This window comes from Aulonocara stuartgranti (genome assembly GCF_965226115.1).
Source record: "Aulonocara stuartgranti genome assembly, chromosome: 23".
NCBI lineage: Eukaryota > Metazoa > Chordata > Actinopteri > Cichliformes > Cichlidae > Aulonocara > Aulonocara stuartgranti.
The window spans coordinates 42,281,922-42,297,858 of record NC_138958.1 but is presented as its reverse complement, the minus strand read 5'-3'; the positions used below and the strand labels follow the sequence as shown (position 1 = coordinate 42,297,858).

Below are 15,937 nucleotides of genomic sequence, written 5' to 3'. Positions count from 1 at the left end.
CCAAACCTTGAACCCTACTTGAGGTTGGTTGGTGTCTCCTACTGGAGTCAAACTGCGGATTTCTTAAACGCAAATGTTAACCACTACACAACAAAGCCCCTATTAGACAGTATTTAGAAAAAAAAAGTCAACACCAAATATTATGGATGGGAAGTTAATTTTATTTAATTTTATTCTAAATTCTGTTGTTGGCTTTGATCCATTATCAAAACAGTAATTCTGTTTCCTGCATGACACTGTTGTTGTGTCTTGCTTTTATAAAATTCTGAGTGGTTGACCTTGCAGGAAAGACTATTTGGGTCAACAAGATCAATTTAGAAGTACAACATGCATAAACCCTCATTCGCTTTTCCCATTGATTATGTAAAATTTTCCAGGTTGGTTCTGCCTGGACCACCCAAGTCTGCACCAAACAGACTTTTAGTGGTAAAACCTGCATCTGCCCTTGAAAGACGGCCTTTGCGGCTTTTAATTAAAAAAAAGAAAAAAAGAAAAAGAAAAAAGTCAAAAGTCACCTTCAATCCCTAGTTGATAAAGTCAAAAAAAGAAAAAACAATCTCAAACATGGTGTAGAATGTGCAGGCCCCCTGCTGTTTCAGTTCTGACTGACGATGTTCTGCTCTCAAGGTCCCTCCACCTTGAGAGCAGAACATCAGTGTCAGCGACCTATCAGTCTGGACATTGACTGGACCATTACAACACCTTCATTCTTTTGATTTTAAGCCATTCTGTTACAGGTTTTCTGCTGTGCTTTAGCTGTCAGACAGATGGCCTCACATTTGAACCTAGAATATTTTGGTATTCTAGCAGTTCATGGTCAAGTCGATGACTTTGAGGTGCACGGGTCCAGTGTGGACCTGTGTGCACCAAATGTGGTGCTGTGCATCATGGCCAAACACCTACACTTTGGTCTCGTCCATCCAAAGAACATTATTCCAAAATTCTTGTGGTTTGTTCAGATGCAGCTTTATAAACTGGTAGTAATGCTGTCATGTTCTTTTGAGAGAGAAGAAGCTGTGGAACTGTTTCCGTGAGTATTGCACGATCTTTGGGGCGAATTTGATGGGACGTCCACTCCCGGAAGCATCGACCAGTAGAAGGATGAACTTTGGATTGTTTGGAAATTTCCTTATAACCTTTTATTATGATGCTTCTCTAAGATCACTGATGACTTCTTTCCTTCTTGGCACTTTGTTAAAACAAACCTGAATTCTCCAGAGCTGCAAACTGTAGTAATGGTGTGCGTACTACAGTACATCCTTCTGCACTTTGGCTTCTGCATTTTGCTTCTGCATTTTGATTTGCTTCTACATTTTGATTTGCTTCTGCATTTTGGCTTAATTTTTGTTAAATAAATAAATAAAAGTGTCATATGTCATGTTTGTAGTTCCACTGAAGATTTATTCACCTCATTTTAAGAGCTTCTGAGCGTAAGATGAGTTTTTATTATTATTTACTGATATGTATATATACACTTACCATGACTTCAGCTATGTATATTAAGGATGAAACAAAGAAACCAATTCCATGACTAACTGCATGACACAGATAACCTTCCCAGCATGCCAGCTATATCTAAATACAACATGAAGTGAAATTCAAACACAGCGAGAGCAGGATGGAAATAGAGAAGGGAAAGACGGATAGACAGAGAGACCACCCACCACGCCAGTAATTGATTGCTGTGTCAACTGTGTTTGACATCACTGCTCTTTAGAAGCAGGATCAGAGCATCGTGCACATGTACCCAGGCACACTAACAGAATACCCAGGGGTACACGGAGCAGGACAGGCATGACTAATCAATCCTCTTCGCAGCAGGAGTCGACAGGCTGATGAGGGGATTAAAGAGCTACCCCCCTTAAGACTCAAGATTCATCTCTAGCAGCACTGTTACACATCCACACCTCATGAAATCATACATGAGAAACGTGCACATGGCTTCTTACTGTTACTTCCCCCAACTACTCCTTTAAGAAAAATTAGCCAACCACAGCCAAGGAGATGCACACACACCTTCCTGAGAGTGCGTTTGTCGAGAGTAGGAACATTTAAAGTTTGCTGATAAGGTGAAAATTGAGAAAGAGACAGTCATTATTGGTTTTATGCAAAAATCAATAAGCCAACAGACAGAGCCCCACATCTGCTGTGTCACAATTTAAACTGTTTACTAAAAAAAACAAAGCATCATAGCTCAGAACACGTCCAAAAGCAATTCAAATCCATCATAGGAACTGAAGCTGTAATTAAAAAAACAGCCAACAAGATCACTCAACGAGAAGAGGATTTAGACAGTGAAACGTTTAAAATAACTAATAAATTGCTGATTGTTTTAGCAGCACATCAGGGTGGCATTTCCCAGCTTTACTCACAGCAGAGCAGAACGGGGCGTTTCACCTTTTTCTTCTCTAAACCAATGTGCTGGAAAGAAATCCTGATCCCAGGCGCACACAATGCTACAAGCAGAAAGAAGTCCCAGTCTTCCCAGTAAAGAGGCTGTTATTACAAATAAATTAAATTACTTGAGGAACTTAAATAAGACCTATGTTCATTTCAATATTTTTACCTTTCATCTCTAACAGTGTTTGCATGAGTTACACTAAAAAAATGATTTGTCTTTATTCGTCCCTCGCTCTCCTGCTTTTTGCAAACATTCTTCTGATTGGCTGACCTTGGCAAACAGAAGGTAGGTGGGGCTTCTCCACTCAAGGACAGACCCATGTGCTGGAGATGATACACACTCTCTGACATCACACAGAGCCGAGAATAGAAAAGCACTTGGTACCCGAGAGCTTTTTATGGACAAGCACAAACATTTCTGCAGTGTAACAATAATGGAAACCACAATAGGACCACTCTAAAAAGATTATTTAATGTTTTCTTCTCATTACTGATTTGGTCCTTTAAGCTCAACTCATTCATTTGAAACATTATACGAGATGAGACATAGTGTGGCAACAAAGAAGAAGAACACTGTGGAAAACACTCACGGATCTCAGAGACCTTCACAGTCACAGGGTTGGATGTCTTCTCCGCTGTCATGTACCACCTCCGTCCTTCTATATTGATGAACGCTCTGATGCGGCAGGTGTAGTTCCCTCCATTTTCAATGGTCACCCCCCTCACCCCCAACCTGTAGTCGCCGGTTTCTGTTCGCTCCAGGCTCGCCTCCCCCTTTTTTCCTTGCGCTCCGCTGGAGGATGTGTTTGAGATCACCACCCCGCTGCGATCCATGGTGATGATTTCACGGCCGTCGGCCAGCCAGGACACTTCCAGGGAGAGGGCGGGCAGGTTGTCGGCGGTGACGCCGCACATCAGGGTCAGCGAGTTGCCAGGAGAGAGGACGAGAGAGGTGGAGGAGGGAGAGGAGGAGGGTGAGGCCTTCACGTTGAGGGAACGACCTTGAGAGGACAGACATGGCATCAGTCAATGAATCCTAAGAAAACACTGCATGAAGACAATAAAATGCTTCAAGTCTCTGTCCTCGCACTGACCCAACCCACCAAAAAACACATCTCATGACTCTTTTTATGAATTGAGACTTCATGTACTGAAGCATAATGAGCATTTTCATGTTAACAATTAGTCAGAGAAAACAGGAAAAGGCACAGATTCTGTCAAATGAGGTGTTTCCTACATCCACACATCTACTCAGGTAGCCTTGTTTTTTCATAGATCAACGATGCGATTGATCGACTAGTTTTCCTCTAACAGCTGGATGACTAATTTGTGAAGATCGGCTTTCATGTGTCACTACACTGAGCTCGCCGATGCTGCAGGGCAGAACAACCGTCTGCAACTAGGGCTGAACGATATATCGCATTTGCGATAATATCGCGACATGATCAAGTGCAATTTTCTAACCGCAAAGGCTGCGATTATACTCTGGACATGTCCAAATTCATGGGCTGCATCCTCCTGAGGCCGCATTTGTAGACCGATTACGTCACAGCGACGCGCCGAAGGCTGTCCAAATTACTACCATATCCCAGAATTCATAGCGCGGCCCAGCCAAACTCCAGTTTCCAGCAATGGCGGCCGCTACTAAGTTTTAAAATTACTCATACTAATCTTTCTGGGTCACAAAATAAACTTTTAACATATTTTCAGGCGAGAAAGTAGTTGTGTAAACATCAAATATCTGCTCAGCTTATCAAGATATCCCATATTTGCAAAAGTGCTTCGACGTTTTCAGAGGCGTCTGCTACCCACCAGCTTGACAGCTAGCCGGGAGCTCGAGGGTTACTGATGCGGCCGAGAACGGCACAACTCCCGGCACATCATTTTCAGATCACCGCGGAGTTTCGCTGCTCGGGTTAAACGTAATATATAAGTCACTTAGACAACCTAAAAATGTTATTGTTGGGCTTTTTTCAGTGTTTTGTTTGTTCGTGAGTAAATCGGTTTGGCTGAGATTAAAGTTATTAGATTAGATAAAATAAAACTTTATTAATCCCCCGGGTGGGTTCCTCCTTGGTTTTCACACAGCTGACTAAACGTCAAACAGAAAACTTATTAAACAGAAGTATGAGACAGTCGAGAATTTACACCAGTGTCTGGTTATATTTTAGATAGCAAGAAGCAGACGGCCGAGTTTATTAAACTCCACCGAGACAGCGGTGACGCTAATCAGAACTAGACCGTCCAATTTCACGCCTTTAAATTTTAAAGGCGTGTTTGTGTGTGTGTGTTTATACAATTGCTATTATGTTTGCACTTTATGTGTAATGTTACTGACTGCAGAGATCAGTAAGATGTGTGTATTTTTTATTTATTAGTTTTATTTATTTAATATTATTTTTTAATTGAATGACTGTCTAGTAGTTCACAGATGTCGAAAAACTGAGTGTGGTAAAGCCACTGATTTTTTTTATGTATATTTCTGCAATCTGCACATTGTACTGACTTTCATTTTAATGTTTACACCAGGGTTCCTTGTCAGCACTTTATGCTCAGATGTTTGTAAGCTAAAAATAAACTATTGTGTATGTTCAAATATACTGTTGTGATTGAAGAAGTTAAATAAAAATGTCTGTCATCAATTCATGCATCACCTCATGTCATCATAACAGAGGTCTGTCTTCCAGGAAAGAACAGTTTAAAATTAATGTAATATAGTATTGGCCATACTATATGATGTATTGCTTGTCTTTGTTTAATAATACAGAAGACAAAGACCTTAAAAAATAATCGCATATCGCATCGCAATCGCAATATTGGGGCAAAAAAATCGCAATTAGATTATTTTCCATAATCGTTCAGCCCTATCTGCAACTGCACGTCAAGGTGGTAATGTGAGCCGGGGCAACTCGCAGCAGAGGCAGCTAATTAATGCGCAGTTATTTCTTTAAAGAGTACGCATAGTATTATTCCTTTAAGTAAACAAGGTGCCCATGCCTGCATGCCCACCAATCAAACTGTGGGAAACACTTCCTTTATGTACACAAACCAGCTGGGCGGTGACAGCACACGTAAGCACAAAGTCCCATTCAAAGCCAAAAACACTACACCTGTGACTCATTTAGCACGACAGATATATGAATAAGCAAATTGGCCAACTGGCTGATTCGAATCTTACCGAAAGCGGGAAGTGCTATTATAGTTCGGGATAAAACGGGATGTAACAGCACAGTCTGTACATCCTCGTCATATCAGTCATGAGATAACAAAAAAACATTTAGAGCAGTGCATGGGTGTATGCGATTGCTCCTACAGCATTGTTACGCAGAGGTGCTCAAGAAACCTTCCTGCAGGTCTCTTTACTAATTTAAAAAAAAAAAAAAAAAAAAAAGGGGGGGGGGGGGGGGGGTTTAGCCAATTACAAATGGCTGTCAGCCTACTTCTCCTTTTTCTAAAAAAAATGTATCTTTAAACCCAAAGATTGGATCGGGCTTGTAAATATCATCTCCAGTGACAACATAAACAGCAGTATGGGGGAGAGAAAAAAGTCTGTATGATGTCTGGAAACGGACAAAAGAGACAAAGCTCACTCTGTTTGACTTTTCTCATCCTCTTTACTCAAGTCAGTAAGTCAATATAAAGAGACTGGGACACAATGGACCTGAGACCGAGACCTGTTTGTGTGTCTGTGTGCGTGTGTGTGCACTGCTCATCACTGGTTTCATTACAAACCCCTTAAGAGGATATGGTAACCTGGAAAGATATAAGATATGGTGACCAGAGCAACCACACCGATGAGCGTGAGAGACAGACAGAGAAAGTGTGTGTGTCTGAGTGTGTGTCTGTGCACATAGGGGCCTCTATGGTCAGCCAATGAGGGTCGTGAACCTCCTGGGAGAGAGCGAGGCAGGCAGAGAGAATGAAAAGACGAGCGGTTCACAGAGGAGGAGATTCCTTTAAAATGAAGACAGCCACACAACAGAGGGAGAACTCTCCCATGTCCCCTCCCTCCCCGCCCCTCTCATCCTTGACTTTCTTCCAATTTCACTCCGGGCATTGTCGCAAGCTGCTTGCACACAGGGAATCGTGGGGATCCTCTCTACACTTTGCTGAGCATTGTGTCCCAAGACGACCGCTGCTGCGAACTGCCGTTAAACATCCAACAGCAGCTCACAGATCTGCACATTAAGTATGCATATACTAAATATCTTTTATCCCAAATCAGGAAGCAGATTTGAGGATTATGTACTGATCCCTCCCCTGCTGGGGATGTGCAGAGAACCTGTGCGCGCAGACTCACGTGGAAGCGGCGCATTGCACTGCTACTGATGACCCTCGGCTTTTTTTCAAAGGATCTTTTGAAGCCTGAATAACCACCGGCCAGCTTCCTTTTCAATTATCCCAGAAAAGATATTTAAATTTTGTCCAAGGGAAGGACAAACGCACGAAGCTGAGGCCGGGCAGCAAATCACTAACCGCTGTGGCTGAAAAAAGGAGACAAAAAAAAAAGAAAAAAAAAGAAAGAAAGAAAGAGTTGAGTAAGTAATAAGTAAGCAGATTTAGTGTTAAGAATCATTCACTTCAATCATTTCACCTCAGAAACACCTCACAGGTGTGAGGACTGTTAAAAAAATTAGTTGCCCATAATTAGTTGATAAACCTGATCAGACTTCACACAGCTCAGTGTATAAAGCCCCATAATGTGTTTATATCACAGGCGTCAAACATAAGGCCCGGGGGCCAAAATTGGTCCCCGGAGCAAAGACTTCAATCCGGCCACTGGAGCACTTTGGATAAATTTCAGACTTTATCAACGGGAAAAGCAAGTTCCCATTTAAAGGTGTTCAGAGTTTAATGTTCGGTTCTTTAAAGACTGCATGAAGAAATCTGATAAACTGTTCACTTGTGTGGCCCTCTTTTAATTAACTGCTACTCTCCGACAGCTGTTCGATATAAGGATATATATCGGATAACGATATAAAAACATCTATCGTTTCATTTTACGCTATCGCTTGTTTCGTGGTGTCGCAAAAATAAACTGTTTATAGCAACATTTTTTCATCGTTTTGATGGTCACTGTAGTGGCTATATTCATTCCTTAAAGTTCTCTTTCTCTTATATTTAATATAACCACACTACAGACGGACAAGCGCCTGTTTTTATGTGTTGTCGTTAGCAACAAGGACGGTAAAACCATTGCGTGTCCGCTTGTTTATTTCCCACATAAACCTTTCACAATAAAGCTCAAGATCCTGTTGAGACTTTTCAAAATAAACTGAATCACATGAAAGAGTATGCAGAGTATTTACGGATAAGAATTAAAAAAGAGCCGTCAGGTGCTAAAAAAAAATAAACCTTAGACTCAAACGTTTAGAACGGGCTTTTCCCCGCAGCACGCCGTGTAATAAATACTCAAAGAAAACGGCGGCTGTTACAACTTATGTCTAAAAATGTATCGTTTCATGCATCGGTTAAAACACTCGACTCCAGCTACATGACAAACACTTCACGCAAGACGAGCTGCCCGAGATTCACAGAACTTACAGAAAATGTTACATTTTTGTGATTTATATCGTTATTGGACGATAGAATTCTTATATCGGGATATGAGATTTTGGTCATATCGCACAGCCCTAGGCATGATTCTATAGTTTTTCGGTAATGTGAATTAAAGCAGACCACGCAGGTCAGAGTCACAAGTCTGTGTCAACAGCAATAAGCTCGAGCATTAGTGCGGTATGCCTGGGTCGCATACAAGCTGCCTGTGTCTGTGGACTGCTGAAGACAAAGAAATGCATGTTGTCCAGAAACATCTTATTTTGAAGTCTTTAAACATGTAGAAATATATGTTACTGTATCTCATTAGTTAATCCTCTTCTTGTTTTCACTGCTGCCACAGAAGATCATCTGCCTCCATCTCCAACTATCCCTGTGGTCCCATCCAAACTATTCAACCTGCCTCCTCCAGCTTCACCACCTGTCCTTTATTTCAGTTGCACCATCTCACCTGCATCTTTTAAACCTTCGCTCTTGCATCTGATATTGATAAGCATCATATCTGTATGAATAAACCTCTCTGTTAAAATTAGCGTCCACTTGATCTATCACTCCTCAACATTATGCAATCCCAGTCGAGCCAACATTGTCACAGCCTGGCTCCAAAGTCAGAGAGATGCAGACTGAAGCCAGGAATGATTAAATGTGACAAAATTATGAAAGTAAGAAAAACAAAAAAGAGAAAACCACGAAGTGTGAACGTCGGTATTATTAGCAGTGAGGGTGTATGGATGGATGGATGCGTGAACAGTGTAGTGGGAAATACTGAGAGGCACACAGCAATGACAAAGCTGAAGACACGCTCTCAAAGGTCTGAGGAAGGGTGTGGTTTACATCTTAGAAGCACAGCCTGGCTTTTCTGTGACTTTTGGCCGGGTTAGGAGACAATCCACCAGAGCGAGGCTGCAGGCCCTGAATGCGTCAGCCCCGAGGTTCAGCTGTTAGCGATCCTGAGTCACATTTACAACCTCAGCCTGAAACAGGGGAACACATCGGTTTTATGGAAACCGTCCCGTCTGGTTCCTGTACCATCACAGCTTAACGGTTATTAACTAATTGCCTTCACATCACATGTGACGGAGGTGACGCAGAGACCAGTCTTGACCTGCTGCAGTTTGCATACAGACTGAATGTGAGACACTACATGCTGCAGACAGCTGCACGGTGAGGATCGCCTCCTTTGATTCCTCGAGAGCGTTTAGAGAGAGAAGCTACAGGAAATGTCAGTAAACACACATCCACCATCTCCACAGTCCCGTGCATTACTCTGTGCAGCACTGGAGCTCCACAGGGAACTGTGCTGTCTCCCTTTGTGCCCACCTCACATGAGCCACCCACAAACACAATGCCGCGCACCATCTGATCAGCCAATCAGACTAAATGAAGTAATAAGGAAGGCCGTCTCTGTCTGTGAGAGGAGGTCAGCGAACAATCGTGTAAAATCCTGACCGCCCTCTTCACCACTTACTGCACAGGCAGCAGAGCATCTTCTCTAACAGAGTGATTCAGCTCCACTGGCAGAAGGACAGATACAGGACATCTTTCATAACACATTTCAAAGTCTGTTTATTTATACAGCACCAAAGCACAACAACAGTCGCCTCAAGGCAGTTTATAATGTAAGAAAAAGACCAATAAGACAGAAAACACCAACTGTGAGCAAGCACTTGACAACAGTGGGAAGGAAAAACTCCCTTTTAACAGGAAGTGACCTCCTTCAGAACCAGGCTCAGCTAGGGGCAGCATGCATCCACTACAGTGAAATGCAATGCATCTGTCTGGCAAAAGCATGTTTTAGGGTTTTTTTCTATAGTTAGTTTAACCAAAACAAAGCATCAGCTGTGCAAGTAACAGTGAAACTCTTACCTGTAGGAGTAACTGCAACGGTTCCCATCTCTTTGGTACTCTCCACGATTTTTATCCAATTTCCTCCACTTTCGTGCGTCCACTCCGTCCCATTGCATTCATAATTCCCTTCATCGGACGTCGTCATTCTGGAAATCACCAGTTCAAACACTCCGTTCCTGCCAGGGACCAATCGGATGCCTCCTTCTGCATAACGCCGGGCAAACCTGGACCCCGTGACCACATCCCCCTGAGGACCATACGTCAAAATCTCCTCTGACGTCGTCCCCTTCTTCACCGACCAGGTGACAGACAGGTAGGTGGGGTGGATGAGCTCCCGAGTGACGTTGCAGGAGAGAGTTAGGTCACTTCCCTCTGAGATGACTGGGGGTGGGGTCTTGGGGGAGACCTTGAGGGTGTTGGGAATGACTGACGGGAAAACAAACCAAAAGAAAATGTTTTGAGTGAATCAATCACACAGCAACAAACTGGGAGGTGCTGGAAATTATCCACACATGCTGCCCCCCCCAACACACACACACACACACACACACACACACTTATGTCATGCAACATTTATCACAAGGAAATATAGGATGTATATTTAGAATTAACTTTCTGTTAAATATTTTTCACCCACATCTATTTTATATTTCACACCTTCTGCTCTGGCTGCCAGGATACGTTCAAGAACCCTAACAGATGTTTTTTCCTTTTTCAAACCACAGTTGAGTGTTTCCAGATTACATTTAAGGAGCCCTATTTTCATCAATGCGCTCCCCGGTTTACCTGCAAGTGTCAAAAACCTGCTTGAACACAACAGCCCAATAAAACTTGGACTACAACCAGACAGAACAAACAGAAACCAGAAAGCTTTGTGCACCAGTCATCTTTCCCTTTGCCTACAGATTCATAAGCAGATACACGATTCCTCATACGGCAGCTAATCGGCAGCATATCTGCATTTTCCTTCACTTGTCTTCGTCGTCTATCACTTGAGGCCTATTTGTGTGTCGCTGTGAGCGAAAAGGTCTTGTTTACTTCGAGGATCTGTTTAAACTAATTCCCAGGTTTAAAAAGCAGCGTATTTGAGCTGGAAATTGTAGGTAAAACGATGACATAATAGCTCAAGGCAAGCAAAGGCTTTTCCCTGTTGTCTAATATTAGACAGTTTGCAGGTGCATATGATAAAAAATGAACAATTCGACATTTAGCATCTATTTATTGGGTGGAGTGACAGAATCTTAATCTTACTTCAGTGTCACACCTTTGTTTACCACACCTCAAAGCTGTCTGTCAGGTCATCCGGCTTAAACTAAAGGCAAAAATCAGGGCTAGTGTAAACTCCTAGTGATTCATGTAATCCAACATAATATTTCGCATACACTCGTGCCAAGGTCATTGGTTGAAGGACAAACAAACAGACGCAGATAAAGCTGCAAAAAAAACCTCAACACGCCCAGAGGAGTGCTTCTGAAGGTCACCGTCTTAACCAAGTAAACTCTCAACACTCTCACGCAACCACTTTCACCTCCACTCTTTCATCTCAGGCTCGTTTACGTATTAAAAATGAAACTAAACGTATCATCCAGAAGGTCTTTACAGAGCAGATTTCACCGCTCATTCCTTTCTTGTTATGACACACGAAGGAGGATGATGAGTCACTGCTGGAGAGAAAAAAATAAAATAAAGTGAAAGGCCTATAACTCCTGGGTTTCCTGATGGGAGCATGGCTTTGCTTTTAAATGCATGCACGGCGAGAGCTATGAAAATAAGTTTTTACCTCTGCTCCTCGCAACGGGAAGAGTGCGGGGAAAAGACAGATGCTGAGATGCAGTGAAGACACGGGGGGTTAATAACAAAGCTGAGAGGCAATATCAGGGTGGGGTTGGCGTGTCTGCTAAGCAAAAATTACAGGCTCTGTTTTATCATCGCAATCAAGTCATTTGAACTTTGTATATTAAAAAAAAGAAGGAAATCTGTGCTCTGTGTATCTTTGTGTGCACACATTACCATTTCTCACACTTTAAAGCAACAGTAGCTCCAAACTCTGAGATTTATCACTGAAATGCTTTAGATAAATGATGAACTGTGTATTTTGGAAGGCAGCTCTAGTCGCGTTACAAATGAATCCAAGAAGCGGCAGATGGCCGGGAATGAGAAGTACGTGGCTATGCATTATGGGAATTAGAGAAATGCCACGTTTACATCCTGTGGGAAAGACTGCTTTGTAAGCAGTTAGGAATAAAAAGTTCGCCCCAACTTCAGACGCAAACTTAAAAACAACGGATCAACACGTCCGGGTGTAGACAACGATGCACAGCGCTGCTTCAACCGTCTATTGTCCTGCGAGTGAAAATGTCCCGGCTCTTTATTAAAATTCGATCGCTTTCCAATGAATAAATCATTAACATTAATTACTACTGTGCACTTACAAGTGTTGTAGCAGGTTTGACTGTCTTCGTGAATACTGTTCTGTGCGATTAACGCTGGCGTTGATATAAATTGACATGGCATTGCAATATTTTGCGTCGTGATATTGTTATCATCTATGTAAATTAAAATATTCTGGGAATACCGTGAAGAAGAGGGCTCCTCTCATGCACCAACATCCTGAGGTAACGTTAGCCGAGCAAACTTACATTAATGAAACCAAACTGACAGACCATCCAAGGCTGGAGGCTAATGGCTCAGTCACACGAGTAGAAATATGACAGCCAACTCCTTACAGCTACCATCAACTACAAAATAAATACTAGTCTGCCTGGTTATTTGATTTTTGTTCATCATTCTTGCAACTTGTGCTGACTAAATGGTTGTCCAAAGCTGGAGGTAAAAGGCAACCTTTCTGCAAACAGTTGCAGTCTGACTTGGACTGACTCCAATCAGTCTCAGAGAGATTGTTGAAGGTTTGTTTAAAAACAAAAAGTTGCCATCAGTGTTAATGGGGATTTCTGAATGAGCGCAACTCAAGGGGATTCAACTCAGCTGCCTGTATTCTGATTATATTCCTATAGAAGACCAGAAGGATGCGGAGCACAACTGTAATAGTCCAATGTGAATTTCTTTCCATGTAGACAGCAACAGCTATGTGATTTTTTACAGTTAATTTCTGCATTATCAGAAGCAGAGTGCTTTTAACTGCCAACTTGACTCCATTCAATCACAGACTGATATCAGACTGACTGTCTTATAGTAACATTTATAGCAGGTTTTAGTGACAGTGATCGTATGCTCAAAATTTCATTTTGCATCAAAAAGATAACTGATGTATCTGTTTTATCCAATAAAATTAAGTTATTGACTAAGTCTGAGGACTTAATCTGCAGTTGGAAAAAGGCAATTTTAGTCACAATATGTTACTGCAATACTGCAATATTGGGTCAGCCACTAATCAGAAGGTCGGTGGTTCGATCCCAGGCTGCATGCCAAATATCCTTGGGCAAGATACTAACCCCGTGTTTACCTACTGGTGGTGGTCAGAGGGCCCGGTGGCGCCAGTGTCCGGCAGCCTCGCCTCTGTCAGCGCGCCCCAGGGCGGCTGTGGCTACAATGTAGCTTGCTATCGCCAGTGTGTGAATGTGTGTGTGAATGGGTGGATGACTGAATGTAGTGTAAAGCGCTTTGGGGTCCTATGGACTAGAAAAGCGCTATACAAATGCAGGCCATTTACCATTTACTCAAAGTATCACAAAATTTAAGAAAACCAATAAATTTATATTGTGATAATGTCGTATCACGAGGTTTCCCATCTCTAATAAACATGTTCACTGGAAAGTGTGAGCAAACACATGAAAATGGACAGAATCTGTTGAGAGGTAACAATATGATGTTATCCATGTTCAGAAGAATTTTTGTACCTTTTTTGTCTGATTTCAATTCCTGTCATGTATGAGTCTGTACACATTTTAAACTCAGGGCATACGTCCGCACAAGTATTGATGGAAGAGAGCAGGATATGAAGTGAATATTTAAGTGAAGGACATACCAACACCTGCATGTATAACATAAGTAAATCAAAATAGATCTATAGCAGAGGTTTGGGATTCTAGTCTCAATCATAATTATCACATTTCAGCTTGTATGTGCATGAAATACACTCAGATGATTGTTTCTAAAGGTTCATTCATTACATATTTCTTGACAGTGTCTAGAAAAGGTGTCCTGTAAGTTGTCCTCTCTCACAGTTGCACACAACGGGAGATTTTCTTGAGCAGCCATGCAGGAGACGGGACATAACTTCCACTCGTTCGGTGTGAATCCTTTGGACAGCTACCTGGTGTATATCCTCACACGGGCACGCTCGAACATCGCAGGACCCATTCCAGACGAGCTGGATAAAAGACTCAAAGTCTTTTCTGTGAACTGCTACATAGACATACGACCTCTGTAGTCTAAATGTCACTCTTTATCTATCGATCAGCTCAACACAAACCAGGCTGTCAAATTAAAACATGACGATCAGGCTACAACATGCTGCTGATAGCGACGAATACAGCAGATATGCATGGGTGTTGCTGGTGCTTTGTTGATTCGGCATCAACAGAACTCCTCCTCTCGTGCTTTGGTTCTTTGTATGATTTTGGGTGATTTGCATCATGATGTCTCTGTTCGTTTAACAACATTCTATCCATAGGAAAAACTGTGCTTATTGCAGGATTTAAAGCACTTATTTGAATCCTTGAGGCATTCTTAAACCGTGGACATAAACAGGACTGCAACAGACACCAGTCAGACCTGGCAGTGGAGGTCAGAGCAGCCTGCAGGCCTGCTGATGCTGCTGTGCTGCAGTGCTGTCTGTGGCAGATGACAAAGGCAGAGCAAATAATCTGCGTTTTGCTCTATCAATTAAAATTAGCCTGAAAGGAGTTCTCAAACCCTCAGCGACCTGTACTTCACTTGTTTCTTACATAACCAATCAGCCTCAGTGGGCTGAAAGAGGCAGCGCACGTTTGTGTGTGTGTGTGTAAGAAATGTGGCACACATATGACTCAAATGGTATAAATCTAGCTCATCATCTGCGTTAAAGACCGTCTCGGTCAGAAATATTTTGTCCTTTACATGCTGCAAAACGAAGCGCTCACTGATACATATGCTCTACATATACACGACAATCTCTCGCTCACAAACAGCGCTGCCTAGTTAATTCAGGTCTAAATTTAACAAGGTGTCTGGGGAGCCGTGCTGGGAAGCAGAGAGCAGCTGAACATGATGGTGCATTATGGAGCTAACTAACCTGCTGTCAGACATTGCTCTTTGTGAGTTCATTTCTTAAAACCTCCTCAGGTAAAATCTTACTCAAATTACCACTTATAAAAAAGAAATCCTTTCTGGAGGACAGAATTGTCCTGAGAAGGATGGGTTGGACACGGGTAAACACCAGATTAAACCAATGCGGAGAGTACAGCTTTAATTGCCAACTAGAAAAAGAGAAACCCAATTAAATTCAAAGGAAAATGCTGAATACATGTTTCTTTGTCAGGAAGTAGTTCAAATTAAATCTTCACACTGTGAATGTAGTAGATGATCTGAGTAATGGAAAGCGTATCTCTTTCAACCGTGTGTCTACAAAAGATCTAGGGGCCCATTAGCTCTTCAAAGGATAGAGTCGGTTTGAAATAGCCGGCTTTTAGATAAAATAACATCGGCAAAAACCTGGAACTTTTAAGCTGCAATTAAGCAAGCTTAACTGCATTTCCTTTAATGGCCACTTGTTCAAAAAAGTCTGTGCCTACACACTCTTGGTAAAAAGTTTAATGTTAGAGCAAAAATAAACACGGTTCATATCTGATTTTCAGCTCTAAAGTTTATTTTTCTCTTCATAACAACTGTGCAAAGGATGATTTCTGAGGATGATGACTCATTTAAAATGCTTGGATGCTGACAATTATGCAGAGTCAGGCACGGAAAGGCTGCTCTTTGTGACAGGTGGGTGCTGTCATACATGGGTGTAGCTGCCAGCTGTCCTCGAGGCTTCACCTCTGCTAAACTTGTGTCTCTGAACTTGACCTCGTCTCATAAACTCTCCTGTGATATTTATTTTGCATCCTTGGTTATTCAAATGAATGATTAATATATTAATATAAATCTATACAGATTTGTCCACACTGGATATGACAGTAAGAGTTAGTAAAGC

At 42.1% G+C, this 15,937-nt stretch overlaps 1 protein-coding gene across 1 annotated transcript in view; it reads right to left on the bottom strand.

The window, feature by feature from the left end:
* Positions 1-15,937, bottom strand: part of ptgfrnb (prostaglandin F2 receptor inhibitor b) — a 78,005-nt gene that overhangs the window by 50,174 nt on the left and 11,894 nt on the right. Inside the window, exons 4-5 of the mRNA XM_082523448.1 lie at positions 9,823-10,230; positions 2,991-3,401 (exon numbers count right to left, since the gene is read on the bottom strand). Coding sequence (XP_082379574.1) covers positions 2,991-3,401; positions 9,823-10,230 — 819 coding nt within the window. The remainder of the gene's footprint in view (positions 1-2,990; positions 3,402-9,822; positions 10,231-15,937) is intronic.